Raw genomic sequence first — 1491 nt, 5'->3', positions numbered from 1 at the left:
GTGCTGTTTGTTCACGCTGTACCTCTTCCGACAGGACGGCCTGCTGAAGGCAACTACCAACCCGCTACGAGGAAAGCCTCTCCTGCCGACCGACTCCGAGAACCACGAATGCCAGGCGCCTTCCGGTCGGTGCTTCACTGGAGGTAAAGTCAAACGGCTTCCAAGGGCCTTTTCTCTGTATTTTGTATTCGCTAGGACTAAAGTGCAAAGGAACACTGAGTTAATTTTTCGACTTTTGCACAACAGAAATCACATATACTAGTACTTATGTTATCCTTTTCTTTATTTTCTTAGGTGATACTCGCGCCTCGGAGCAGCCGGGACTCGCTGTCCTCCACACGCTGCTCTTGCGCGAGCACAACCGCGTGGCTACAGAACTGAAAAGCATGAACCCTCACTGGAGCGATGAACAGCTGTTCCAGAACGCGCGGCGCATTGTAACGGCCGTCAACCAACACATCACGTATAACGAATGGCTTCCTCGAGTGCTGGGATGGAATGCTATCAACCTATATGGTCTTAACCTAATTCCAGAGGGATACTTTGATGGTGAGCTATGATCTGCTCGGGTTAGGATGCTATAGATCTTTTAAAAGAATCCTTTTATGATTGGAATGTGTCTTTGGAAATTACTTTTATGCTTTTCTTCTTCAGGATATGACCCTTACTGCAACCCGACGATCTTAAATGAGTTCGGAATCGCCTTCCGCTTCGGCCACTCGCTCCTAAAGCCGTCGCTGGAGCGCATGGACGGCATTTTCGCCAAGCGCGACCCTCCCATCAAACTCAGCGACCATTTCTTTAATCCCGACCTCTTATACCAGCCCGGCATGATCGACGAAATCATCCGCGGCCTCACAACGGTATCCATGGAGACACTGGATCAGTTCCTCACCGATGAGGTCACGAACCATCTGTTCGAGGATAGGAAGCTCCCGTTCTCTGGTCTTGACCTCGCAGCGCTGAACATCCAGCGCGGTCGCGACCACGGCCTACAGCCCTACAACGAGTACCGTGCACTCTGCAACCTCACGAAGGCGAGGAATTTCGACGACCTGCGACGCGAAATCGCCGCACCTGTCATCGAGAGATTGAAGCGCACCTACGCCCACGTGGACGACATCGACCTATTCACTGGAGGTCTCGTTGAAACGCCACTGCACGGAGGCCTCGTAGGACCCACCTTCGGCTGCATCCTTGGCATTCAGTTCCGCAATCTCCGCATGTGCGATCGCTTCTGGTACGAAAACGCTGATCCTCTCGTGCGCTTCACTGACCCTCAGCTCACGGAGCTCCGGAAAGTGACTCTCGCCAAGGTCTTGTGCGACAATTGTGATTCTGTGGAATCTGAACAGCGATCAGCATTCGACCTCCCCGATCCCTTCTTGTAAGTATTTCTGTTAAGGTGCACAGCTTTCTCGTGTCAGTGTCATTTGAACTTCATTACTTCCTGCGTATCAAAAAAGTAAATATTGAACCATCATCTTTGTT

General features: G+C 51.2%; 1 protein-coding gene across 1 annotated transcript in view; it reads left to right on the top strand.

The window, feature by feature from the left end:
- Positions 1-1491, top strand: part of LOC119592262 — a 71284-nt gene that overhangs the window by 63497 nt on the left and 6296 nt on the right. The window contains 3 exon segments of the mRNA XM_037941090.1: positions 35-143; positions 295-549; positions 655-1387. Coding sequence (XP_037797018.1) covers positions 35-143; positions 295-549; positions 655-1387 — 1097 coding nt within the window.

Source organism: Penaeus monodon, chromosome 30 (genome assembly GCF_015228065.2).
Source record: "Penaeus monodon isolate SGIC_2016 chromosome 30, NSTDA_Pmon_1, whole genome shotgun sequence".
Lineage (NCBI taxonomy): Eukaryota > Metazoa > Arthropoda > Malacostraca > Decapoda > Penaeidae > Penaeus > Penaeus monodon.
Note: the sequence above shows the minus strand (reverse complement) of the source record. Positions and strands in the feature narration are given on the sequence as shown.